The 27,151-nt window shown below is 32.4% G+C and overlaps 3 protein-coding genes across 6 annotated transcripts; 1 reads left to right on the plus strand and 2 right to left on the minus strand.

Moving 5' to 3' along the window:
* Positions 1-1,071: 1,071 nt before the first annotated feature.
* LOC105338062 (uncharacterized) lies at positions 1,072-9,528 on the minus strand. Of its 3 annotated transcripts, XM_066081727.1 has the most exons (8): positions 8,346-9,528; positions 7,749-7,901; positions 5,618-7,417; positions 4,000-4,094; positions 3,521-3,756; positions 3,186-3,330; positions 2,628-2,789; positions 1,072-1,800 (listed from the first exon to the last, which is right to left on the minus strand). In XM_066081727.1, exons 4-8 carry the CDS (start codon positions 4,082-4,084, stop codon positions 1,766-1,768), a joined length of 663 nt encoding a protein of 220 aa, XP_065937799.1. In that variant the 5' UTR covers positions 4,085-4,094; positions 5,618-7,417; positions 7,749-7,901; positions 8,346-9,528; the 3' UTR covers positions 1,072-1,765. The 3 variants fall into 3 exon arrangements, with proteins under 3 accessions (XP_065937799.1, XP_065937798.1, XP_065937797.1); XM_066081726.1 differs by lacking the exon at positions 8,346-9,528 and having other exon boundaries at positions 7,749-7,997; XM_066081725.1 differs by lacking the exons at positions 5,618-7,417; positions 7,749-7,901; positions 8,346-9,528 and having other exon boundaries at positions 4,000-4,240.
* Positions 9,529-9,535: 7 nt separating this feature from the next.
* On the minus strand, positions 9,536-24,236 carry LOC105338064 (uncharacterized). Of its 2 annotated transcripts, none has more exons than XM_066081724.1 (7): positions 24,087-24,236; positions 17,279-17,335; positions 16,697-16,908; positions 15,043-15,211; positions 14,747-14,943; positions 10,930-11,098; positions 9,536-10,619 (listed from the first exon to the last, which is right to left on the minus strand). In XM_066081724.1, the coding sequence occupies exons 3-7, from the start codon at positions 16,802-16,804 to the stop codon at positions 10,375-10,377; spliced, it is 888 nt and encodes a 295-aa protein (XP_065937796.1). In that variant the 5' UTR covers positions 16,805-16,908; positions 17,279-17,335; positions 24,087-24,236; the 3' UTR covers positions 9,536-10,374. The 2 variants fall into 2 exon arrangements, with proteins under 2 accessions (XP_065937796.1, XP_065937795.1); XM_066081723.1 differs by lacking the exon at positions 24,087-24,236 and adding an exon at positions 18,703-18,791.
* LOC105338065 (uncharacterized) lies at positions 23,759-26,419 on the plus strand. Its single transcript, XM_066081722.1, has 2 exons — positions 23,759-23,845; positions 24,609-26,419. The coding sequence occupies exon 2, from the start codon at positions 25,127-25,129 to the stop codon at positions 26,273-26,275; it is 1,149 nt and encodes a 382-aa protein (XP_065937794.1). The 5' UTR covers positions 23,759-23,845; positions 24,609-25,126; the 3' UTR covers positions 26,276-26,419.
* The last annotated feature ends 732 nt before the right edge of the window (positions 26,420-27,151 follow it).

Raw genomic sequence — 27,151 nt, forward strand, 5'->3', positions numbered from 1 at the left:
GCTACACTGTGATACTAGTATTACTATTTTTATTTATCTCTTTTTTTTTTTGAGATAGTTATAAACAAAGAAACGACACTTGGCTTTAATCTTCCATACGAAGAAATCCGAGCAAAGAAACGACATTTACGACGGAAATGTTACGTCTAATCTGTACATGTATATATCTGCTACGTCAAAGAACGTAAGATTGGTTTTTTATGCAGAGAGAGAGAGAGAGAGAGAGAGAGAGAGAGACGCTCAGAGGCCAGTAGCGACATTCAGCCAGGGCTGTATTATGACCCTACCGACGCGGCATGTACGATTTCTGTGGCAAATGGTTCTGTTAGATGGTTGTTATTTTCAGAATTAAAAAAACTTGAAAATATACTAACAGATAAAAGTCTGTGCACAGTGTATTATTTAGATATAAGGATTAATATACATTAAAATATATCTCTTACTTTAACGTATATACACAAATTTTAACATGCCATTGCCGATAAAACTGCAATTCCACCTTACCATATATATAAAGCACCCCCCCCCCCCCCGGTTCTGCATACTGTCTTCTTCTTCAGAATGAAACGTTTAAGAATTCAGCAAAATAACCCAATTGATCAAAAATCATCCTTTGCGTGTATAAAATCGAGTACAGTTCTAGCTCACCTATATTTTTTTAAAAAGATGATCCTAAGTTATCACTGACTTTTCATCCTGCGATATCAGATATATAATTATAATGGGGTAAATAAAACTCAATTCAACATACTAGTATATAATGTACAAGTTACTTTGATTCGCAAACGCACTTTCTCGGACGTTTCTATCAAGGTTTATCGAAAAAGCGAGAGAAGTTGCGATCGGTCTAACAGGTTACAAACAGAAAACAGAGGCTGTGATAGAAGATGGTCTGGTTGGCGATTCTCTTGTCAAAAGGAAAGGCGTGACCGCTTTTTAAGACAGCCGAATTGTTGTGGCCATTTTGGACTTTTTATTTATTTCCTGTAGATGAAGAGCTAATTTTATGTACAGATGTTCCATAAATTAATGTATTTACAATAAAAAGATTGCTTTTAGTTGAGCAGAAAACAATTTAGGTAGGGATAAAGAATTCTTGTCTTAGATGTTGACTATTCAGTCGCGTTAAGTGTTAATTTTATATTCTGTTTTTGGAAGAAGGATAATGCTTATCTACATGTTTGTATATGTAATTATAGCTTCACGCTTTATTTTCGTTTTGCATCAGATCTAAATAACAGCTTGCTCTAACATCGCTTCGTTTTATGTAATTGGATACAAACTAAAACACACAATACAACACGGTGCAAAGAAAACACTTGTGAACATTTTAGCATGCTATTTTTTTTAGATAAAATCGATTGGTTATTTATACCTGTAAAATTTGATTTATTTGGTCTCATAAAAATAAAAACCATGTCGATAGCATATTAGGCTGTAATCTTGATCTTACATAGAAAATTAGTTTTATTCTAATAAAATCCCATACAAATCAAAGTCCGTAAATTAATCCAAGAACATTTGTGAGAAGGAACAAAGATGGCCGCTAAATGCTTCTTCGGTTGTCTTTTTAACATGTGGTTTGCTTGACATCAACGACGTCATTTTTGTATTGTTTTGTTTTGCGGGGTTTTTTTTTCTTCACTTGTGGTGCATCAAACTTCTGCTTTCACGTTGTCTTTGTCTTTGTAACTCTTTATCGATCCCATTGGATGAGCACATTTTAGAGATCGAAATCTGGGATGGCATAGAACATCATCTTTCTCTATAGCATAGCTAGTTCGATTTCTATTTGTGGTTCTGAGAATAAAGGTTTAAAATATCATGATATCGGTCAAGTTGGACGTGTGAAAATATTAATGCAACTCGACAGTCATAGGTTTTATATTTACCACCACCAGGTAAATTCAAATTTTTAGAACAAAACCAAAGTATTCATTAATGTCATTGGATATTTTGCACCAACCAAACATTATTACTTATTAGGTTTGTTACTGGCTGTTTAAAGAAATTTGTGGGGTCGGTAAAGTCCATAGAAGGCGAGGCGGAGCCGAGCCTTCTATGGACTTTACCGACCCCACAAATTTCTTTAAACAGTCAGTAACAAACCTGATAAGTGTTTTGTTTTGTCGAGGACCTAAAGTTTGATATGTAAACAAACGTTTGTGTAGAAAATCAGTACAAATAACGTTACGTCCGCCATGTTGCCCTATAAATTTTGACGCTTGCCTTTTAAAGAAATTTGTAAGGCAGCCACGTGACGCGTTTCATCCAATGACGTCGCGACATTCTAGTCCGAGGCAAAACAAACATGTTTGCAGTACTAAATTGTATAAAAAAAAAAAAAAAAAAAAGAACTTGGTGTGTCGTTATCATAAGCAACAGGTAAGATGGAAATGGTTCAAAGTGTTAAGTAAGTAAATAAATTCGTCAATTTGAAAATTTAGGTCAAATGTGTATATAACATTATATCAAAGACACTGAATAAATGTAAATTAATGTTTAAAACTAAAATGCATGGGTGATACCCGCCGCAAGCATATATATAAAACAGTTAAAATTATACACGGATGCCATTAAATTGTGATTAATCGTTATGATATTTTACATCAATTATACATTCTTACCCTTGTGTCTACTAGCAGATCTTTTTCTAGAATTCGGACAGGAAACCTGTCTAAACACTCGCCAGCAGACGATGATGATACAGACAGTGATCAAACCAAGGACACCTGCACCAATGATAATCCACATGCCACCACCAAACATTGACCCTTTGTTTCTGTTATCTAGTTTTTAAAAAATTCGGAAAAGTGTAAGAGAGAATGAAGTCCCAGGGCAAACATCCAAATACATGTATATCAAGATTCGACACGGTCGAGGTGAACAAGACTTTCAGAAGCTAAAATAATTAAAATTATTAGAAATATTAGGTAGTACATGTAATATAAGAATTTCTTATATAAAGCTGTAAATATCTATTTGTTTTAATTATTACTAAATGAGTTGACATTGCCTTTAAGCTAACAACAGCTGGTCAAACTGAAAAACAAACAGATTGACAGACAAGATGGAAAACAGACACATCATTATACGAGATATTTGGTCAGACAAAAGATCTGTCAGACGGATAGGTAAAACTACATCCCATTTCATATGTCAGTTTATGAAACATCTTTACTTACAGTCAGATTTCCTTTTAACAGTGATCCATAGATTAAAACTGGCACCGGATGTTGGTCTGCCATAACGGTCATTAAAAACTATGTACAGTGCTTCTTCTTTAGGTCCGCAATATTTATCACTTTGGTTTCTATCACATGTTATTTTCTACAATAAAAATAACGACCTATTTTCTATCCATCTTTTTACTTCTCTTTCTCATATGCAATATAGAAAAAAGTGAATATTTTACTATATAAAAAATATATTACGAAGATATGACTAAATTGAATAGGATTTTCAATAATAACAGTACTATAAACTTTGAAGAAATCTTTGGTTAAATTATTATACACACGTTTTCAGTGACACCGCTGAGAGATGTTTTGATCTGTATTTCGACTGCACAGTCAGAGTCGTTGAAATAAAGCGGAGTCACACAGACTGAATACTTGTCTGAAGTGTCATCATCTCTTCCTCTAAATCTGAAGTAATCGCAGTAGGAATCTACATCTTTTCCATTGTACCTAACGTATCTTTTGTCATCCTCCTTAAGATCTTCAGTAAACGAAAGGCAGTCATTTCCGAATTCATCTATAATTAAGATTTATTAATATATAAAGTTAAGAGATTCTCTCTCTCTCTCTTTCTCTCTCTCTCTCTCTCTCTCTCTCTCTCTCTCTCTCTCTCTCCTACTCTTCTATCCTTTCTTTTTATCTCTTTATCTTTCTCTTTTTTCTCACTCTCCTCTTTCTTTCTTTCTTTTAAACTCTCTCCATCTTTCTCTCTCTCTCTTTCTCTCTCTCTCTCTCTCTCTGGCGATTCAATATAACATACATGTATTTTGATCTTTTACTCCTAAAGATCGGAGTGAGATGGTCAAAATGGCGCTGATTACCAACACAAACGATGAAACAACCATTTTTTCCTGTCTGTAGAAAAGAAAGAACAATGGTAGAGAGTGGCACTGGACTAAACGCATACTTAAAATGAATAATTTGTAGAGCTGGGATACATAATAGAATTGCACTGGTAAATAAGACATTTTTTGAAGTCCTGTTTTCTTCTATTTCTACTAATGCAGTATCAACACTTATAATTAGTTGTTGCATGGTCATAGCACGATACAAAATTGCTGCCTTATGGCACAATGGTATACCACGCCATTCATGCCACCCCCTCCCCTCCCCCCCCCCCCCACTTTTTCTCGCTGCATCTATTTTTTTTAAATTTACATATTTTTGCACTTTTTGGGAGCACGAAAAAAAATTGGTATGAAAGTAATGAAATTAGGAGTAAAATTAAAGTTATATTGAAGTTATATTTATACTATACCCCCCCCCCCCCCAAAAAAAAAAAAAAAAAAAAAAAAACAAAAACAACAACAACAACCAACTCATGAACCTTAATAATTGGAACTAACAAAACTAACACATGCGCCCGTACAGCTAGTTTACAATTAAGCCACCAATTAACTGACCCGGTTAGAGGTAGTAAAAATGATGTCTCCATCACCATAAAATGGACGTATACATGTGATTTATCAATGTGAACGAAAATCAGTATTACGCGAACGAAAGACTTCAAGTCATGTATCTTAACATCATTAGGAATTTATTTGGCAATTATATTCAAAAATATTATTCAGGGGACATTTGGGAAATTCTTGACAGTTATATATAAGGTCAGTGCTATTAACAAAGATTTTTAACTAAAATTCTTTATTATTCTTTATTACTCCCCTTGAAGCAGGGAGTAGCCGTTAGGGGAAAAGACCAACCGTACTTATTTGAGTTGATTCTAAATTCATTCGTAAGTAATTTTCTTCTCACAACATTAACCAATCTTCAAATATGGAATGCGCACCCCCAGTGCATCTTTTGTAATTAAATACGTACTACATAAATCATTTTTTTTAGTACTAGTGTAATGGAGAACAATCTGGACCGATAGTAAAACATGGTTGATTTCACTACAATTTTGTTTGAATGTAGATCAATCTTAATACCTTTAAACAGGCAACAATAATCAAATAATTCATTCAGAAGTAACGTAATCAGGGCAATTTTTAAATGTCCACTGCATGGAACAGGATAGAGGATATCTGTAACGATTTCTTAATAATTGTATCCTTACATGTAAATTTCCCTCGTCCTGTATTGTTGACCTGTATACATTGAGGATAAAGATAATTTCATAAGATAAAACTAGGATGATTGAATAAACAGTTACTGTGTTACTTTGTTAATTATGCATATTTATGTATTAGAAAAAAATGTACCTATGTTTGTTTCAAACGTTGGAGCATAGTTACATTTGTTACAGTCAGAAAAGTTTAGTACACAAATCTGAAAACATACATATACTGTATTTTACGATGAGTATAAACTTTGAAACAAATTATATCAATAGCCTTTACATACATGTAGATGTATATCGAGGTCAAAACACGTACCTTCAACCATTGCCCGATAATACCTTTAACGTCAATGTGCAATGTCGGACATAAGTATTTAAAGAACCCGGTGTGAAATGTACCATAATTTATTCTTCTTAAGTCGGGAATGAAACAGTCAGCTAAGTAAGAAGTTAAAAACTCTGTCAGACATTATGCCCGGTATATAAACTGAAAATAAGAACGCAAAATTTGTGAAAAAAAATACAGGTTTTAATGCAATATCAATACAAACTATACATGTACATTCTTTTCAGACTATCCTAACTAACAATCTAATACAGACATAAACGATTATATTAGCCACTTTGTTTGTTTTGTTTTTCTAATAAGAAAAATCATACCACTATCATACATGTATAAAAGTGTTTGTGCCTGACAAAGAAGACAAAAAGTAACAAGTTTTTTTTCTTTCTGATGCGAGACAGACTGTCCCCATCACTGAGATGTCTTCGCAATGTTGAAGGCCGTTTAAGGTGGAATAACACATCATCTCAAAATGGCTGACCGCTGATCGAAACGACATTTCGTTTTATCAAAAGGATTTCATGGACTGGAACATGTTACTTACTCCATAGCCGAGTGGATAAAGTGTCGGACTTTTGATCCGTACATCCCGAGTTCGAATCCCGCAGGGGATTTTGTTGTTACTTGCTGGAATAATTACTTTAGATATTCTTTTTTTTTATCCCCAAACTGAAAATTTTTCGGTTATTTGACATTTGTACATTTTAAGTATCATTATATCTTTCATTATCAAAAAAATTCCTGTTAATTTGAGTGACTTTTTCCAGGTGTGTTATTCCACGTTAGGGGGTTGAATGGTCGTTATCACATAATTATACGTATTTTAAATGAAATTTATCTCATTAAGGTGAAAAACTTTGTTTAAAGAAAAGTATTTTTTAAAAATTAATTTATAATATTCATTATTCTTTACAAAATGGTAAGTTTATGGCCAGATATATCACATTTAAAACTTTAAGGCAGATCTTATGCTTAATTTGTTAACCATGCATCCCCTTATAAAAACCAGTATTATTGTAACCAGTGTTGTTTATCGAAATGTGTAACAGTCAATTCGATGTTGTCATATTGATATATGGGTTTTTTTAAAATTATTTGAAAATACACGTTTAAAAACAAAATTTTTGAATTTTACAAATTTACAAGTTAATAATGTAAGATCTTACAAGTAACAATGTTGATATCAATGTAGCTGATACAAAGACAAGTAATTGTACGAGTTTAATGCATTTTATACTTGTATACATGTAGGATGTGGCGAATCCTTAGTCGTATAGCTGTTTAATTAAAATTATCACATGTACATAAACAAGTAAAAATCAATTTCTAGGTGTCTTTGATACATTATTTATACATGTACATTATTCAGTACGTATTCAGTATAACGAGCCGAAATTTGTGTTGTGAGTATATTAGCTAAAGGGAATATATTGGGGCGACCACTCGCGAGTACCCGCTCTGTCGAACACGCCTCTAATTGCATCATGTTTGCATTCGCCACAAAACATAGTTCATAGAATAAAAATACTGTGTAGTATCGTTGTTCTAAATGGCGTGTTTATTCGACGTAGCCAGCGTTATCGAAATGCACGTGCATATTGTTCAGATCCACATAAGACTCATTGTCTACCACTGATCGTCGGTCGTCAGTACCCAAGGATGACATGTCTGTAGCTGGTGCATACTCGTTTATATCGACACTGCAAAAATTATCGAGTGCGCTGGTGTATCTTTCCGATTGTGCAGGATAGGTGACGAAAGGGAACTGCAGATCTAGAAAAAGAAAGAATATTGCTTATTATAATGTCCATGGTGAATTTAATGAACGTCTTCGTCGATTACATTACATTAAAAAAGTTGACATGTCGCTATAGGCGTTGCAATGTCTGGCAATTTTTTTAAAAATGACAGATTGATATGCTTAAATCCATTCATTGAGGATACGTGAACTTTATTCTCGGTACTTTAGCTATTATTACAATAAAGATCACGAGAACAACTGGCAATGCTATTTGGTTAAAATTAAATGAATGATAGCAAGTATATCAAAACGTCGACATAGAAAAAAAATGCGATACAACGGGACCAAAACGCGTTTTCTTACCTGTATCATTTGTCGGTTCGGGTTTCTTATGTTGATTTGACTTGGGTTTTGCGAGGCAATACCATACAACAATTGCAAAGAGTGATACCAGTATAAGGTAACCCAGCACAGAAGCGAAGATTATCAAATGTCTTGTGTAGCTGTCTTGTGTAACTGTTTTTTTGTCAACAAGAAAAAAGAAATTGCAGAAATATGACAGAAATGATTTAATTAGTGATCAAAATTAATAATCGATTACATTTGTATTAATCAAGTTGTGTTCGGATATTCGTAAAAGGTACCTGATGATTAAATGTTATAAGAGCTTGATTTGATGCGGTATAGATATTTTTTTTCTTAAAAGAAGCAGTTTCTAAGTGACCAAGTTTTATCAACTATTGTAATCATAAGGTTGAACTTTTGAAATTGTTTAAGTCAAGATATAAATAATAGAAAGTAATTCATTGTATTATACCCCCCCCCCCCCCCCCCTGAGTGTTTCTTCTACAAGTAATGCATATTATGTGCCCGTCTATGGGAATGAAAACTTTAAATTGTCATTGAAAAAAAAATCATTGTTCTTAATTATAAACTCAAACTGATAGAAAATGTACTCACATAGTTTGGATTCCTCAAACGATGAAAAAGTTAGAGACATTAATGAAGAGGCAGGTAACTAACGTTGGTGAAAAGGAATCCATGATCGTCATAGTTATGTATACTTGTAAACATTGGTCTAAAGAGAAGCACAAAATGTTCGTACAAAGGAAAATATATGGTCAAGAAAGTGATTAAGTATATAAGAGATATTGCATTATTGAATTCATTTTATTTTTCTTACTTAGAGACAGAAAAACGAAAAACAAAGTAAAATTAAAGGATATTGAAGAATATCATTAGTGTTGGTTATAAAAACTGAAAGGAAGAAGTAATTGAAAGAAAATTTGAGACTTATTGCTGTGATGATGTCTTTGTTTTTAAAAGTCCTTAATATGGAAAGATATTATTTGAAAAAGATATATTTGCTATGAAATTATTTAAAAACGTTTTTAAAAAAATATCCTTTGATTCCTTCAATGTGTTATGTATAGAAGTCAACATCGTGTCGTCATTTCTACATATATTAATGATATATTAACATCCTACATGAATATCAGCAGTATCCGCCAGGCTAACTAAGTACATCTACGAATTAATGTCAATAAGCTATCAATGTATATTAGATACTTTCTAATCCCTACTTAAACTGAGAAATTCAGGTGAACAACATCTACAGTAGTTTATCAGACATTGAGATGTACAATACGTCGACAAGCATAAACAACCTGTTTTACTTCCTCTTTCATTTTTGCAATTCCTTTTTCATGGCGGAAAGACATTTATTGTTACTACCCTAAACATTCTCGAATTTTATACACATGTTTGATATTCATAGACTCGAACATTTTGGCAAGTTGAGAAGTGGAACACGATCAACTTTAATGTATCTTAAGAATATGTCTTCATAAAGCACTGTACTATAAACGTTTTACAAGACCCGGCATTTTTTTTGTTTACAACTTTAGAATCAAAATCTTTTTTCTCGCCGTTTTCCTTTAAGATTTTTAACAGACAACTCCTCCCTGGAAACTGACAAATGTATGATAAACTCCAAAAATTATTACACCCAAACATCTGTATTCAGAAAATACAAACTCAATACACTAGTAATTGCTTACCTCCAAGTGTTTATACTACTGGAATCACCACCCTGTGACGAGTGTGGTTGTTTTATTCAAGATTGCAGTAAACATTTAAAATACGGTTAATCTACAATTGTGTTGCCTACGACCAATAAAGATACACTAGCTCAAATACCAAATGTTTAACATGATGATAGTTGAATCAACTCGGTATTGCTGTATGATTTGTTTTCCCTTTGTCAAACAAATCATTACATGCACATTACATGCCTGAGTAATCTATTTATGATCGAATGCATGTATTCAACAATTGCCAATTTATATCATAAAAAGTATAATTTTATTTAAAGGAAAAGTTCCAACGTTTGCAATCAGCATGAAAAAGCGAAACCAAAAATCAAAACTGAAATACGCTTCAAACTAACAATTTTAACTCAAATCATGGAAATATGTATTTACATATTGAATCTCAAAATAGCATGTTATTTGTTGTTTAAGATAATGAGTACGTACACATGTTGTGGTAATGAAACCTTAAAGAAAACTCAAAACATACGTTAATATGGATTTGTGTAACAAGCGAGTCCTCTAATGTCTAACACTTTAAAAAAATATCTACATTGTACACCTTTAACCTGAAACCGAATATATAAACGGAACATGTAAAACTTCATAGTATATGCAGAACAGAAAATAATGTAATACTTGCATATATACCAGTATATACATAATTAATTGTTATCTCAACACAAGCTAGCTTAAAAGTTCTTTGTTATTCAAATACCTTGTTTGACAACCAAAAAATCATATTACATAAGCAGATTCCATGCTAGCTTTTTTTCCTTCCAAAAAGGAAATAAATCATTCTTTTAAACATACATTGAAATCTACATCGTATTTAAAGTGAAATATACGTTCAAATATGCCTACGTTAACACAACTTAGAGTGGTCGGGGAAAACATCACTAGTAGGATTTAGCTGGCTCGGAAGAAGAAAACTGTTGAGGTGGAGGTGCTGTTGGGTAGTTTTCAAGAGCTGGACTTCCAAATGAGAACGGCGTTGGCGTACTGCCGTCAGCAGATTTACCCATATATTGAGCGCGTCTCTTTTTCCGGTGCATATAGATGCAGACACCAGAAACAACTCCGAACACCAAGAAGAAAAACAGCGGTATAAGGATTCTTAAAAGAATGGCCAGGAGTTTCCAATCTGTATGAGTTTCAAATGAAGCTGTTAACAAGTTTAATGCCTCGATTTTATATGGAAACATAAAGATGTTAATATATTAAAAAAAATCGAACAAATATTATTCTTTAAAAAAAAAATGTCTTTTAATGACCGATTTCCTATTTTTTTTATTTACACTGTACACACCCTTTCTTGTCTTGAAATATCAAAATTATGGTATCATTCATTCTTAAAAATTAAAGAGTTTTTGGAACCAGTGTTGAGAAGTCGTCTTGAAATACAATTAAATCTTTACAAAAGAGAATTCTTATAAGTTTTTTTGTTTTCTTACCTGTTTCGTCATCCGCTTTTCCTGGCAAAGTTTCATTTTTTGTGTACAGAATCAAATTCAGCAAGGAGCCACTAGGTGACTTGTTGTCACGAGGGCCAAATTGTATGTGCAGTGTTCCGTTCGGTTTCGTACAAAATGTCTCAGTTTTATTACAGGTGAATGTTTCCACCTTTAAAACAATAGTAAATGGCTAAAATCAATTTTTATTTTGATAATTAATAACCTGAGGGAACGTGGCTAAAATAAAATTTTACTTTGATTACGACTTGAGGAAAATGAAAATGTTAAGTTCCTTTATGTGTACATCATTATGCTGATGTATTATAAGATAACGATGGAAATCATTACATCACATATTTGCAATATTTTCCCTGAGGGTATTTTTCGTACAAGTATGCAGAAAAATAACAACAATGCTAAATCAAATGTTATCAATTAGATCGTTGCTGAAATTTTTACTGTAGTCCAAGATTATATGAAGTCAATTGAATTGTCAATTTAAGAGTGTCAATTATCTTTACTTTTCGCTGTTCTGTAGTTTTTTACGATTGTGTTACATTAAAGTTTTAAAATTCAGAGAATTTAAAACTATCTATAACAATTTGGTTATAATTTCTGAGTGTTAACTCAGCACAAGTTAATTTTTCTATTTTTAGCATTTTAGAGTTACAATTTTTATTTCAAAATCATTTAAATTTTACTTATTTTAAATGCTTTGTATTTTTTCTCACTGTTAAAAGTTTTACTTTATTTCTTAATCGAGAAAATTTATTGGTAGCGTTTTACTTTTTAATTGTATAACCATGGCATCTAAACAATTTGACACTTTTCTGGAAATTATTTAGTTACGACAGATTGTCGGACATTAAGTTGATTTGTTAAATAAACTGACAAATTCCTCGTCAGGCAAACCTTTGAAGATAAATTATTTATGTTATCAGAGCGACACTTTAGCGACTCGCGAAGATTATTCTATTTTCATTACGTCAGAAAACTTATTTACTCGTTTCGGCTTTACTTAATCTTCTCTTTGTTAACATACGTACATCGAAATTCATCTAATTGACTTTATCACCTTTTTGGCCTTTAGTAATCAGTGTCAGCTCATAGAAGAAATTCTGTGAAATTAGCCCGCTAGCATTTAAATCAAGTATCCTGATTGGTCAATGAGAGCAATTCCAAATTAAGCCGGATGGTTGGTGAATTTACTTAATTCACTTTCCATCCGACGTTTAAAGAATAAAGAACTTGTTTTAATTTTACGGAATTGTTTCTCTTTTCCATTAGGTAAGCTTGAATGAAATGTTATCTATTTTCAGTATTTTAGGTTTTCATTACAGTATTTATTATATTTTTTTTTCTGTTGCTAATTTTGATAAATTTTAGTTTGTTTTGTTTAAAATACTTAAGAACATTGATTAACGATATATTTCTTATTATTCGGCGGAACTATGAATTTGTCATTCCAGAATTTTAGTTTTCATTTCTATAAAAGATATTTCGCGTCATTGTTTATTATGCCATGATAAATAATTTTGCTTCATTTCGTTTAAATGTGTGATTTTTATTATTGAATTACTATGCTGTTAAATGCTGTTTTTATAAAGTTTGAATTCGCCGCGTAATTATTGTAAACCTGTAGTGAACTCTTCAGTGCGAGAAGGTGAATATAAGAATCGGTAGAAATTCGTCAGCTAAGTAATATTTGTAAGTTATTTCCTCTTTAATTATTTAATGACAACAGTTTATATTTTGTTTTCTAGTTTTCTTACATTTCATAAGCGTTATGCATTTTCATACTTATGCGGAATTATCGATCCTTAGATTATAATCGTAAAAACGATCTCGCTTTCTCGCATTGCTGTGTTTTACTACAGGGTGTTTCGAAATATGTTTTTGTTTTAGTGCACTTTCCATCCGACGTTTAAAAAATAAAGAACTTGTTTTAATTTTACGGAATTGTTTCTCTTTTCCATTAGCAACCAGTAGAAAGCCGAGTGGCATCCTACCAAGCTATTCCCCAATTTAATCATATTCACAAATAGAGAAAGTCTATGTGTGAAAATTGTACAGTAGTTGAATGATAATTAGATTTCAATTTCTATCGACTTTGCAATCTCATTACCCAAAATATGACAGTGTTGTACTGCAAAAACGGCTTTTTAGATAACTAAAACGGAAAATAAGTGAGCTAATTAACATGGGGTCAATTATACGATTTTAGTGATTATATGTCTAAAGCATAGTTGTTGTTTTTTTATTTCAAACATATTTATGTATTGGCTGACGGAATGACATAATACCTACATAATGTGTGCTAATTACTATCGTCGCAAATCACGACCATTATGTAGATCTTCCTCGCAAATCCGAACCGTGGATCAAGATTATGATGTAGTAAATGAAAGATGCCTACAGGTTTACGAAATTCAAGATATGTTTTTTTAATGAAGCTTCATATCAATAGCTGATTGAAAAGGTGTACCGGGGCTTAAATTATGATGAACACGATTAAACATCATGTTTTACTGTCAATTTCTATATAATATGAAGAAAATAAGTAATATATATATATCAGAGTTTTATCCAATTTTGAATGATGAAATGTGTGTAATATTCCTACAGTCTCCCCAAAAACGACATTTAACAGGTCTTGACCTCCTCTTTTGATGGCAAATTGAATTAATGTATTAGAATTACTTTTTCCATGGTTTAACATATAATATGTTAAACCATGGAAAAATATTTAATATATAATATCAAGAAACTGTGCCATTTTCCACATGATTCCTTTAAAGCCGTAAAGTACGGGAAAAAGATTTCACATATCAATAATGACGTCATAACGGATCTAGCATCAAAAAGACACTCTGGAATCATTTACTAAATTTTGACCTTAAGGAAGGAGTCTTTTCTGGTCTTCGACTGTCAAAAGTAAATTTGATTAATTGTTCATTAAATCAAGATGAATGGAAATTAGAATAGTATATTTTTCTGTCTTTTTCACTATCATACAACTTGGCATAGAAAAAGTAATCAATGTTTAGAATCTAACACGGACTATATTTATTGCGGAATATTGGCGTAGGAAAATATCACATGTTTCGCAATTCAGAATTACTGCATATTATTAATGAGTCTGTTTTCGCATTTTTAAAACAAGAACATTAATGTTGGACTTTTTTTTACTAATTTGAACTAATGATATGATACTTGGGTTTCAAACTATGTTTTTAAATATGATTTGCCTTTCAAATTACATTTTTATAAGCTTTTTAAAGCGCCCATTCTATACATTGATTTGTGTGAAAAAATCACTAAAATCAGTTTTTCTCTCTTATTAAATCGTCAATATACTAGCTTTTCTTTCAATTTATATCTTTATATAAAGTCTTCATAATACATAAAAATCATAAATTTTTCATAATTGGAAGCATAAAAAAAAATCAAAATTTAAGAAAATTTGAGGAAATGAGGCTAAGCAATATCAATTTAAACATAAATATTTATTCCAATTTAGTAGTATAAGCTGATAGACATTCTGATATTCTATCATTTCATTGAAGAATAGAATCTTCAAATATTAAACAAATATCTACAAAACTGCAGAGATACACTTAATTTTATCATCCTTTAAGTTGAGGAAAAAAGGTAGTGACCTTGACTTGACCTTTATGCAAATACAAATTTGATTAAACTGATAGAATCATTTGGTCATATGATCTGTTTGACTGTGTCAACATTTCAAGAATTTTTTATGATAAGAAGTATGTTTGATAACGAGAAGACTCATTCCCATAAGACGATGGTGATTTACCTGTCCAGATTTTGTATCATTTAATCGGAGATTGACAGCACAGCCAGGATCCTGAAATAGTTGACTCTTGATGCAAAGCTTATGTTGACCAGTGCTTCTAAATTTCAATTCATTACAGGAATTAGGTGCCGATCCGTTAAAATTAATGAGATAAGTTCTTCCAAATGGCACATTCCAGGTCACATTGCAGTTAATCCCTAGAAATTTAAAGTTTATATACACGTATGAAAGCAGTTTTTGTAATAAGTATAGTTTTAATTTTAAGCCATTGATGACTAGATATTTTTTGTTCTTACCTGATGTGTTATTCTCTTTTTCTGGCAAAGGTCCATTTTTTGTGTACAGAATCAATGTCAACAAGGCATTTCTAGGTGACTTGTTGTCACGAGGGCCAAATTGTATTTGCAGTGTTCCATTCGGTTTTGTACAAAAGATCTCAGATTGATTACAGTTGAACGTTCCAACCTATCAAAATGATATTGAGCAATGAAACATGGCTAAAATCATTTTATCTAAAAAAAAAAATTCATTTTATTTTTTTCCTGTGTTAAAATCAACGTTGGCATCAGTATTATTAGATCTCATACGATACTGATGAAATATATTTCATATTTGCAATATTTATTAATTAAAGAATAGAAATGGTAAAATCGTAACAATGCTAGTTTACTTTTTGATGCTTATGTTACTTTTGGCACCGCAGTAATATATTTTTACTAAGTTTTGCGATGTTATAATCTCAGGCAGTGAAACTTTCGGTTACCCTACAAAATTTTATCATATTTGACTTTGGTTAAAATTATCCGATGAAAAAAGACACGGAAATTAAGGAGGCAAAAATAACACGGGGGCAAATATACAACTACATTTACATACATATGTACGTGTATGACACAATGTGTCTGTTTATTATTTCAGAGATGCATACAAATATACATCTATACTACTATATTAAAATAATATACTCGAATTTTTGGTCTTTAATGCCGAGAAATCGGAAGAATACTGTCTTTTGTTTTTATAGATTTTAAACATCATTGGTACTTGAAGATTACCAATTTGTTTTCCCTTTTTTATTAGCTAAGCTTCGCTAATTAATAATCAACGAAAATTCCTTTAAAAATCCCGGAAATCATCTGGATTTTTTGGATTTTACAATCTTGCGCTTGCGCAATACATTCATGCTAACGGTATCACATCTGCATGAATAAACTCAGAAATGATAATACAAAAACGGGTAAATTTTCATTGGACTTTTGCTATATATTCTGTTCATATAATGTATTATATATATGATTTCTTATGAGAGAAAGTATAAAATAACAAATATACATTTCATTTCAGTACTAACTTTTGTCTGTGTGATGACAAAATATATTTGATTATATGCAAAAGAGATACATTATATTTGTTAGGAGAGTGAAGATGGAATATGTTTTATCGTAAAAATGAATAATGTCCCACGGACCCAGTTTTACAAAAAAAAAATAAGTTTACGTAAACGTTGGTGAAAAGGTGTTGAATTCTTCCATTCTATGGATTAAAAGTTTTAGTTGAAAGGTATTTGCAGTCTCAAAAAGGTTTGTTGTGATGAATTTGACTGTTATGTTCAAGGCAACTTCATTAACTTTCTCCAAAATCGTTCCGGAGCGATTCTGCAACTTTCTGCTACATTACGGGTATAAGGGAGGCATTCTAACTGTGGTGAGGGCCTTTCCCGAGACACAATTAGATTATTCAAACTAAGGTAAGTGTAGTGAAATTAATAGCATTATTGTAGGCTTATAGCTTTGTTATGTACATGTAAATGTCAATAATAAGGTGTGTCGATGTACCTATTTCGTACATGTTCGATTTGCAACGTCAACCCGTGCACGCACGGGTCAAAGTCTAGTTTGTATATTAAGTTAATAACTGACTGGATGACATACCAGGCTGTGTGTTAATTACCTGCCCAGATTTTGTATCAGTAAATTGAAGATTGACAGCACAGTCGGGGTCGTTAAAGATTCGGTTTCTGATGCACAGCATATGTTGATCAGTGCTCCTGAAGGTCATGTCATTACAGGAAACATTGAGGGGTGCCGATCCGTTGAAGGTGATGACTTTTACTCTTCCCAATGGAACCCCCTGGTTCACATCGCAGTCAGCTCCTAGAGCCTCTGCATAATGAAGTACAATAAATGTGTTTGTTTATGTGCAAACAAATTGAATACAATTATTGAAACCATTTGGTTTTATTATTCAACGCTATCAACGATAATTCCATCAGAGAGAAATACTCAGTAGTTTTAGAGCAACTAGTATCTTTTCAAGTTTGATCACGTTTAAAATTTGAATTTATCTTCTTCTTAACGCATACATTAGACTACACGTCAACATGTTTATAACGGAACACATCATACACGTATATTGAGCATCATGATGACAAGATCAATGATTAAATACCAGTGTTGCCTAGTTACATAATTGCTAATTACTATTAAATGTTAACAAATTGCAAAATTGAGGTTAAATGAGATTAGATTTTACCCGCTCTTGTTTCTCGTAAGCCATAGGTATAAATTAAGATCACCACGATGCTGATGCCTGTAAACGACAAAACACAGTGAATGAGACTCATAACTATATGACTGTTAAATGTGAAACTATTTTTGAACATGGTTCAGAAAGTTGAAAGACTCACGTTAAGTTCTTATAGTATTACACACTCTTATAAAAACGCTTTTTCCATGTAGATACATTCCAATTGTAAAATTTTAAGTTACCAGTAAACATAAATAGAAGATACATGTATCAATGTATATCAAAATTGTCAGCTTCTAATTTTTAAACTATATTCTACTACATCGTCAAATTAATTTCAAATAAACTTATGTCGTCTAATATAATACAAAAATACTTTGAAGAATAAAAACAAGACAAAATTAAAAACTGTACTGCGTAACGCTTTCGACATTAGTTATCAAGTTCCTGATTTGTAAATTGATATTGCAGTAATTTTTTATCCCACAAACTGTTTCTTCAAATGGCACAAAGTCACCAATGGAGGTTTATGATGATACAAAGTATCGTTCACACATATTTTGAATGGATAATTAATCAAACGTAACAAACCTAACTTTGTTTTTTTTCTGTACATGGACAAGTCTGCACTTACCTGCGAAATTACCGGTATTATACAAAATTGTAGGATTTTTTACATCTAACTTCAATACATTGTAGCATTAATATAGTCACAGAAATTAGCCCTATTAACTTAAAGAAAGTCTTAATTTGAAACATAGCATATATGGGTTACAATAACATACACGAATGCATTTCAAGTACTGTGTATTCTTTAAACTTTATAGTATGCCTCTAAAATATTCACAATGTATGTAATGCTATATTCAATTATTAGAGAGAAGTTTCGATCGACAACTTGCACATGTAGTTGTACATGTCAAATACAAGTACACTTACAGGATATCATCTACATTTCACTACGATTACATTTCATAGATCTGTACGGTGACGTAAAAAGAACATCTTCTTGATCTATAATTCAGGAATGTTTACGTTAAAATTTTGCCACAATAAACTTTTATATAATGCGAATGGCATACCTTTACATAATGAATTTCAAAATAAATTCATTAGTCTCATTTTCCAATTTAGCTACTTTCGAATGTTTATTGATTTGAAACACTCTTTTGTGCATCATACACATCATAAACATCATGCCGGTATTTGGGGATTCTAAAACACACGTTCAATTGAGTTTCGAAACCTCTCATTTTCTTAAGTTAACATATAAAAAGTTTATATTCAAAATAACATTCCTTATTTTGCAATTTAGAAATCTAATTTGAGATTTAGTTATATGAGTCAATAAAATGTATGCTAATTATTCTTAGTTCATTTATCTGTGTAAAAAGTATAACATAACAATCTTCAATCTTCTGATCTCTTACCTAACGGCGATTGCATGTTGAATCCGTATTGTAACCTAAAAGCTTATGATTCTTAACTACTTGTGTGATAACTAGTTGCTGCATTTATATGTACATGTGCACTCAATAACAATTATATCATATAAGGATAATACGAAATAATTATATCAACGGGCAGCGCTTCTAGGTCGTTATTAAGAACGGTTAATAAATTCAGTAATGAGGTGATTACTTGAACTCTTTACAATCGTTTGAGGGTTTTTTGTTGTTGTTTTTTTTAGGTTTTTTTATGGAATAATTTACCTTTTAATACAATTCATAATCATTGTTAATTTTTTTAAATCAATTTATTTCTCCAATTATTTATATTTGGAAGCTTTCTTAGTTTTGTAATTTTACGTCAAATCGACACCAAGTCCATTTCATTATTATTATATTGTAGGACGTCACAAATACGTTTATATTAAATTTTTCAAATCGGCAATCAAGACAATTTATGCTTGATGTGCAGTCGACCTTTTTTGCCTTCATAATTCGAGGACGTCTACAAGATATGAAGAAGCTTATGCATCGCCTAATTTGCACGCGTCAATAGTTTCGAAACGTGTGATGTTTCCAAGACGCGTGGTCAAATGCCTTGTAAAACATTCAGCAGTTTGAATTACTAGCGATTATCAACAATTAATTCTATTAACACTAAACCAAATTGTTTAAAGAATACGTATATGATAATATAAAATAATGTTAATTCTTGTTTCCAACACTCGGGATATAATTGATACTGGTTCGTCTATATAATTATATATGACACTGTGTATATTCACTTATAGTAGGTAGATCCCAGTTCATCTACAATATTAAATTAACGTTTATCCGGGATTGTTATTGTATGGCATGCCTTGATGAACTTTGTCTAAATAAATATAGATTTCAACAACTGTACCTTGCGCCAAGTTTTTGCTTACACCACTTTTTGCGTAATATCTTGATAATTTGTGCCCCAAACTACTGAGTAAATCCATTTTTCATGAAAATGAGAGAAATTCAGATTATAATTTAAAAACGCACCCTTAACTGCATTAGGTTTAATAACACATTAAAAATAAAAAGTCGACGAGGATTTTGCTTTGCAATTAAAAATAAAATTACCCCGGATGATAAAGTTAAAAATTTTGCGAGATGTCCCGATTACCAATTACTTCCGAATGGAGAAAATGTGTTAACATTTCCCATTTTGAATCTTCGTACAATGTAACGTTTCTGTGAAATTCTTCAGGTAAAAGTAGATGATGTATCAATGAGAAATCTTGGATTTTCTTCCTGTATCAATTTGAATTATATTTCATTGACAAGTATGTTTATTTTAATTCAAAGTCATCAAAAAGTGATATGGAAGGAATGAATTGGGACAGACTATAGAACTTTAAAATCGTTCATGGGAAATTCCATTTTACCGAAAACAAAATTATCTAGTACTCAACATCAATTCCAGATGTGTAAGTGTTCAATCATTATAAGCAGTAGTGGATGAAATTAGTTGTGGTAGCCTTCAGATCGAACGTCTGCTAAAGCGTAGAAATGTTTTTCTATAATTTTCAATCCAGCATAATTTCACCTTCACTGTACAAGCACGTAGTATTTTCTTCAAAGGTTTATGAAAGATGGTTTCTTTAAAAACCGCAAGCATAAAGAAGCATAAAAATACAAGAAACTGCCCACGCATGCTGAAGGCGATTCAATTGTTCAATACATTTTCTAACATAGGTAACTAAGTAAGTAAGTAAGTAAGTAAATCATTTATTATAGTGACATGTGCATTTTGCATGTTACAATAATACAGTGAAACAATAATACAAGATAATAGCACCCGGCCCATCGGACCTATATGTCACTGGTTATATAAATTACATATTTAAAAGTCAACGTGAAAATTTTGATTGTCTTAGTTTTAGAGCATTAATAATAAATTGAGAGCATTGCCGGGGATAAGTACATACTAAAGTTCTGAATAATTCAAATTCTTCATAATTTGTTGAGCCAGTGGTATTTCTAATAAGTAAATTTCGTAAATCATTATATAATGTACATTTTAGGATGAAGTGAATTTCATTTTCAATTTCATTTAAATTACAAAAAACACAGAGTCTGTCAGTTAAAGGTTCATTTCGAAAGCGTCCAGTTTCAACACGTAAAGGGAGAATTCCACATCGGAGCTGAGCTAGGGCAGATCTTTGATTTTTTGGAATGTTCATGAGAAGATAATTTTCTGTTGAGAAGTTTTGCTTTAGGAGACGGTAAGTTCTGAGTTTGGGAGAGTTTTGAAGATTTGCGAACCAAATGTTTTCTGATGTCGAGTGTTGGTTTTGGATAAAAAGTTGGACGTCACAGCATATTGCGTTAGTATAGATATTTGACATGTTCACGGAATTTAGCACAGCTTTTAGTTGGCAGTTCCATCCCCTTTCGTTGTTAAGGCATTGATCCCAGATGAAAACTTGTTTTGCCGTCCTGTTGTTGTCCATTGTCTGAAATTTGTTCCAAAGGCGGACCATATTAGATTTGTGTCTGGAGCTAGCAGGGGCCCATCCGGTTTCTCCTCGTACGGCTAGTAATGGTGCTAAACGATGTGTTCCCAGGAAATATCTTGCTGCTCGGTCCTGCACTTGGTCCAGTGAATGGAAGTTTTGGTATCCCCATACTCCGCTGCAGTAATCTATTACCGGGGCGACACAGCTATAAAATAATTTTTCAAACGTAGTGAACCCAATGTCCTTCAAGCTGTGGATTTTGGATATTAAGGAACCAAGAGCTCGTCCTCCAGATTTAGAAAGATTTTCGGCATTATTTTTAAAGTCTCTGTTTTCGTTAAATAACACTCCGAGGTATTTATAAACTGATGCATATTCTAATTTCGTGTTTCCTATGTAAAATGTAAAGTTGCTTTTTTTACTGTTTCGTTTTCGGAAATGTAAGATTTTTGTTTTTGCTAAATTGATTTGTAAGCGCCACTTTTTGCACCAGTTACTTACAACGTCAAGAGTGTCTTGCATATTTCTTTCATTTTCAGTGATGAGAGCTATATCGTCTGCATATAGAAGAATTCCAACATCAGTATGATGAATAGGGATTCCCTTTTTTGTATTTTTAACTTCCCTAGCTAAGTCGTTAATAAAAAGGGCAAAAAGGGTTGGCGATAGGTTATCTCCTTGTCTAACTCCGGAGGTGCAGTTAAACCATGCGGTGTGATGATCTCCTATGCGCACACAAGATTCTGTATTGTGATATAAAGATTTAACATTGTTGTAAAAATGACCGTCCACTCCGTTAGTTAGGAGACTGTATTGTAGTAGATCCCGGTCAACCGTGTCGAATGCTTTCTGTAGGTCAATAAATGTAACGAACGTGGTATGTCTATTTTGTATTAGACTGTTCAGAGTAAAAACGTGATCTTCACAATTTCGATCTTTTCTAAAACCATTTTGTTCATCAACTAAGAGTTCGTTGTCTTCTAGGTAAGCTGTTAATCTGTTGTTTAAAACGGAACTATACGCTTTGGATATGACCGAGAGTAGACTGATGCCCCTGTAATTCAGTGGAATTCTATGGTCAGAATTTGGGTCTTTTAAGATGGGATATATGATCGCTTTTTTCCAAATGGTCGGTATTTTGTGATTTTTAAATATAAAGTTGAACATTTTGTGCAGAGCTTTTATAACAGTGTCATTTTTTAGTACTTCATTTGGCAGTTGATCAATTCCTGTAGATTTCCCGTCTTTATTTTTTAGTACGATATTCCTTATTTCGTTTATATCTATAGTTTTGTTAAGCTCTGAGTTGGAGATGTATAATGGATCAAGCATGTTTTGTTCAAATGCATGTTTTTGGATAATAGCCGTATTTCTAAATTCGGAGTCGAATGAGGAGTCCGTATTTGGGTTGTAGAGATTGGAGAACTCAGATTTCCATTTTTGTTTAAGATATTCAGGATTCGTTGTTACACTACCGTCCTCCATATAGCATTCATACGGGATTTTAGATTTTCGCTTTGGGCCCAAGTGTTTAATTTTGTCCCAGAATTTGCGCGGGTCTTTCACCGAAATTTCTTCTATTTCTAAACTCTCTCCTTTGCGCCGTTTTCGATCATAATATCGGAGTCTTCTGTCAAGTTTATTTTGCGAATATTTAGATTTTTTCTGTAGTTCTTGTTTTTCTCTGTGATTTTGTTTGCATTTCAGGAATTTCTTTTCATTTTCTCTAGCTATTTTCCACAAAGAGGTAAGTTCTTCATTCCAGAACGGTTTGTGATATTTGAATTTCTTACGGGTTCTCGCTGTACAATCAAACTTTGGGATCACATCTTCCATTTCTATTATTATTATGTTACAGAGGTCATTGTATAAGTCGTCGGACTGGTTTTGTGTTGATCTGCTTTGTTCAATGTTGGTTATCAAGCGTGAAATGGCACTTGTTGCTATGTTTGATTTCATGAAGTCAGGTGGAATTTGGCGCAACTTGTAGCGATGGTTTTTTGCCGCATTTGGGGTTAAACATTTATCAGCTGTTAGGTGCGGAATTTCTGCATTTATTGCCAGCTCAAATGAAAGCAATGCGTGATCGGGACTTTTAAATTTCTCTCCTAGCAATCGAAATAAATTAAATTAACTAGTAACTAATAACCCCTACGGAGACTTTTAAAAATGAGAAACTTCCCCCACGTTGCAATATGTATGATAATGCAATAATTAATTGGCAGTTGATGTATATAGATCAGTATGCATACATTCAATTTTTGTTTATACACGTACTTACTAGAAAGTAATGCATATGATCACATGAATTGAATACAATACCATTGAATCGTGGCTACGTTTTTTTTATGATGCTTTACAACTGTTTGAAATATATTTAGTTACTCGGTATGTTGTTTATAGTTATACAAAACAATTCATCGTCGTTTTGTATAATTGACCTTTTTCGATTCTACCATGTGTTTCATTTGAATTATTTTAAATCTTCAAAGTAATAAATTATATAAATATATCGACTCAACTTACAAGACAAGAGAAGTAACTCTAATGTTTTTCAATAGCACGTTTTGTTCACGCCCATGCAGTCATGTTAAAGATTTCGGGTAGTCTAAGTAGTGATTAAATGAAGCAGCACGGTATGTACACCTCTCTATATGACTATATTCTTTACAAATCTGCCACTTAAGTTAACTTGTCTTGAATATATAGTCAAACGACATGAAAGTTATAAATTATATTTATTTAATATCTACTTTCACTTTTGATCTTCAAACTTTTAACATCAAAGAATTTAATCTTTCGGGCAGTGGATGTTTATGCAACTATTAAAAGTAATTGCTTTGTATAAAGTTTTATATATTTACATAATTTACTTACGTTAACGTACACTGTCCTCTCTCCAAAAACCAACGCAAACATTGTTGTAGCTCATGATCAGCTTCAAGAGCAGCTTGACACAACCCACGGTTGGTCAAACGCCTATTCAGAGCCGCTAGGGTACCAACGGGACAGGTTTATTGGCATGTATATCAAATCATCCTCCTTAAAAAAAACGTGCCGTAGCGTTTAAAAGAATACTACCAGAGGTTTCTAATAATCTTTATGATTTTCTTTCTCAAAATAATTGATTTTTTTTTATAGCTGCATTGGTTGATACGGTGTACCCTTTCTTTTGAAATGTTTTAACCTGCTACATGTAATGCTAACCAGGATCTTCTATGAAAATTTTACTCCAAGAAAATTTTAAAGAAATCCAGTATTTGTTCGCCATCCTTTAAGTTTAAATTAAAAAGAAAATAATAAGAAAGTATAAGAATCTTGTCAGAAGTGGCTGTTTTAGTTATATCATCTTTTTATATCATTGAAACAAGTCAAATGTTGAATATTTTGTACATTTAGAACCATGGATCCCCGTTCTAGTGCTCAGGATGTGCACAGATGTGACCTTTGTGAGACCGCCATAGTACACAGCTACTGTGACTTTTGTCATGTTAACCTTTGCAGACCTTGCATACTAGATCACATCTTAGATGGATATGACAAACATAAAATAAGTTCCTTTCAATGAACGAAGATCAACCCTCATATATCCAAAATGTGGAACGCATCCTAATAAAAGTTGCAAATTTCAATGTCAGAATTGTAGCAACATTTTTGTTTGCTCCTTCTGTACTGCATCTGAACAACACAGGGGTCACATATTTGAAGAAGTTGCGAAAATTTACAAAACAAAGAAAGAGTCTATTGAAAAGGATGCAGAGAGTTTAAAACATCTTATTAGTCCTAAATACGAAGAAATTGCTCTCAACTTGGGAAATCAGATTGCCAACCTGGATGAAGGATATCAAAAACTTACATCGGAAATTTCTAGTCTAGGAGATAAATGGCACAAAGAAATCGATATTGTTATCAACAAAATGAAAACTGAAATCAATGAGATAAAGATAAAACACAAAGAACTTTTACAGAAACATTTGAGTGAAATAAAACAGGTGCAGTCTCTCATTAAGCAAACAGTACTTGCAATAAAAGAAATTGAGAACTCCACTGAAGTATCCCAAACAATTGAATACAATTCTAAAGTTCAAGAGTTCAGCCAATTACCACCTATGATATTTGTCAAAATGCCAACAGTTATCCCAAAACCGATAAACAGTGAGAAGCTGTGTAATTTACTTGGACAGATCACACCACTAGCTACAGCTACAGAAAAGAACGCCTTATCACTAAACCAATCCAACACTCTAGTCAGAGGGCTACTAGATAAACCGGTAATTATTACCACAATACAGACAAAAGGTGACGATCTACATAGTGTTGCCTATTACAATGATGATAGGATATGGACGAGTGGATGGGGCGATGATATCAAATGCTTTAACATGAAAGGTTCTCTTCTCCAAACATTAAAGACAAAATCAGGATCATATCCTTATGATATAGTTGTAGACAGTGATGGGAATTTACTGTACTCTTGCGGGACGACAAGTACAGTGAACAGAATAAAGAACGGACAGGCAGAAAAGGTGATCAGATTAAAGAAATGGGTGCCTAGTAATCTGTGTATCACCTCTACTGGAGATCTCCTGGTTACCATGTACAGTGATGATGAAACTCAATCCAAAGTTGTCCATTACTCGGGATCAACAAAGAAACAAACAGTTCAATTTGATGATGAAGGTATACCCCTGTACTCAGAAAATATTAACTGTAAATACATCACTGAGAACAGAAACCATGACATCTGTGTAGCTGACAGTGAGAATGGTGCTATAATAGTGGTTAATAAGGATGGCAGACTTAGATTTAAATACACCGGTCATCCTTCAGCTGCTCAGAACAAACCTTTTAATCCCCATGGTATCACAACCGACAGTCAGAGTCGTATCCTGACAGCAGACCTTGACAACCATTGTATCCACATACTGGATCAGAATGGACTGTTTCTCCGTTTTATTGATAACATTGATCTAGAGAGACCCTGGAGTTTATGTGTGGACAATAATGACAATTTGTTTGTGTGCGATTACAATCGCAACATAAAGAAAATTAAGTATTCAAAATAGACACCATTATTTTCACAATGTTATTCATCACGAATGTTGGTACGCGGGGGTGTTATAAAAGAAAGAATAAATTATGTAATTCCGTTAAATCACCAATCTTAGTTATTATCTTCATGTTCGGATATCTAAGCAACAAAACATAAACCAAGAAATAAATAAAAAATACTGTAGACAATATTTTCCAAAATTAGATGGTATTACGTAGATTTACACCTGTGTCAGGATGACGCCATGACTGAAATGATTGAAAGTTGAATGTTGTGTAAAGGATTGTGTGCGGTTTTATGGATTTTTTGCCCCCAAAATTAAAGTTTTATAAAGAGCTTTAAAAATAAGGTGGAAGATAGTTAAAATCATCTTGAAAATAAGGGTGTACAAAGTTAACACCACAGTGACGTCATAATGTAGAAATGACGTCATAAAGATTGCCTTATTTTGATAAATTGATGTTTTGTGGTGTTTTCTGATCGTTTTTCAACTGGGAAACATCGGGCGCAGGCTTGCTCAAGTACCATTTTTTAATATAATGTGTATAATTATCTGAAGAAAAACATATGTTAAAATCGTACTTGAGCAGACCTGCGCTCTATACTTCCGAATGCAAAATATAAAGCAAAAATGACAATATTTTCATTTTTTGGCAAATTTGCAGGAATTAGGTCATTTAAGTGACGTCATAGATAATCAGCGAATGAGCAATGGTGACTAAAATCAAGATTAAAGCGATAGGCGTCTACTAAACAATGATTTATGAAGATTTGGTTTTTATACGATACTATTTAAAAATTGGTTTAAATTGGGGACAGATATTTGACCATACAGCACATAGTCCTTTGATCGGAGAGCATTGTGAAGCGATTCGAAATATAAGTAATC

This window comes from Magallana gigas, chromosome 4 (assembly GCF_963853765.1).
Source record: "Magallana gigas chromosome 4, xbMagGiga1.1, whole genome shotgun sequence".
Classification (NCBI taxonomy): domain Eukaryota; kingdom Metazoa; phylum Mollusca; class Bivalvia; order Ostreida; family Ostreidae; genus Magallana; species Magallana gigas.